Genomic DNA, 1,034 nt, shown 5'->3' on the forward strand with positions numbered 1-1,034 from the left:
TTGTGAGAATTTTTTTTAAAAATATATTTCATAGAGTATTTAAACGTAACATTATTATTTAATTATATAAAAAAAATTACGGGGAAATAAAAAAAAAAAAAAAAATGGCGGATCGAGTTTTTTGTTTGTGTGCGTGTGAAGGGAATCACGTATTTGAAGGGGAGAAAGGGGGGAAAGAGGGGGGGGGGAATTATTATTTGCAATTTTTAAACCGGTTATTAATGTGAATAATTCAAAACATTTAGAAATAAAAACGTGCGATAGAAACAAGAGGAAAAAAAATAAAGAAAAAACTTTCTCCGAATGATATAACGACCGGAAATTTACAACAACGTCAAATTTTAAAAAAACCGGTTATTATAGAATATCAGCGGTTATCTTAAAAAATAACCGTTATTTTTTTGTTTTTTAAATTTTTTAATTAAAGGGTGAAAGAAACGATTCGAGTGTGTATAAAATTTTTTTTTTTTTTTTCGTGCAAACCAACGACCTGTAATTACGATAATAATAATAATAATAAAATATCAAAAAAAATTATTATTGCCAAAAGAGAAATTTCTTCCGAAATATAATTAAATCGTTCGTAAAAAAAAAAAAAAAAAAAAAAAAAAGGAAGAAAAGAATTGATTACGTAAGAGCATAAACGTAAGAGCATTCAAAATGTTTTTCTTTCGTCGAATTCGTCGTGTCAAAACGATTCGACTTATGACACGTCAATCAAAATGGCGGACATTAGAGAGCGTAACGTAAAAGTAAACAAGAACAAATAATTAATTGAATTTTTCCGATTGATTTTTTATAATTTTATTCGACGTTTTTAATTATGGACGATATTTACGGTAAGTTTTTTTATATTTTATATATAAATTATTAATATTTTTATGACTTTATATCAATAATGTTTATCTCGGAAGAAAAAATAACCGTTGGAAACGAAACATCATCTTAATATCAATATAAATTATTAATGGAATTTGTTTTTTTACGTTAGGTAATTTGCCCAAATGGGAAGAAAATACGTTGAAAGGGAAAAA

At 25.7% G+C, this 1,034-nt stretch overlaps 1 protein-coding gene across 1 annotated transcript in view; it reads left to right on the forward strand.

Annotated features, from left to right (window-relative positions):
- Positions 1–722: 722 nt before the first annotated feature.
- The window catches only part of Phum_PHUM506950 (uncharacterized protein), a gene marked incomplete at both ends in the record, with an annotated part of 3,440 nt that continues 3,128 nt past the window's right edge, over positions 723–1,034 (forward strand). Inside the window, one exon of the mRNA XM_002430944.1 lies at positions 723–752. Coding sequence (XP_002430989.1) covers positions 723–752 — 30 coding nt within the window. The remainder of the gene's footprint in view (positions 753–1,034) is intronic.

This window comes from Pediculus humanus, genomic scaffold, assembly GCF_000006295.1.
Source record: "Pediculus humanus corporis 1103172108278 genomic scaffold, whole genome shotgun sequence".
In the NCBI taxonomy this organism is placed as follows: Eukaryota; Metazoa; Arthropoda; class Insecta; order Psocodea; family Pediculidae; genus Pediculus; species Pediculus humanus.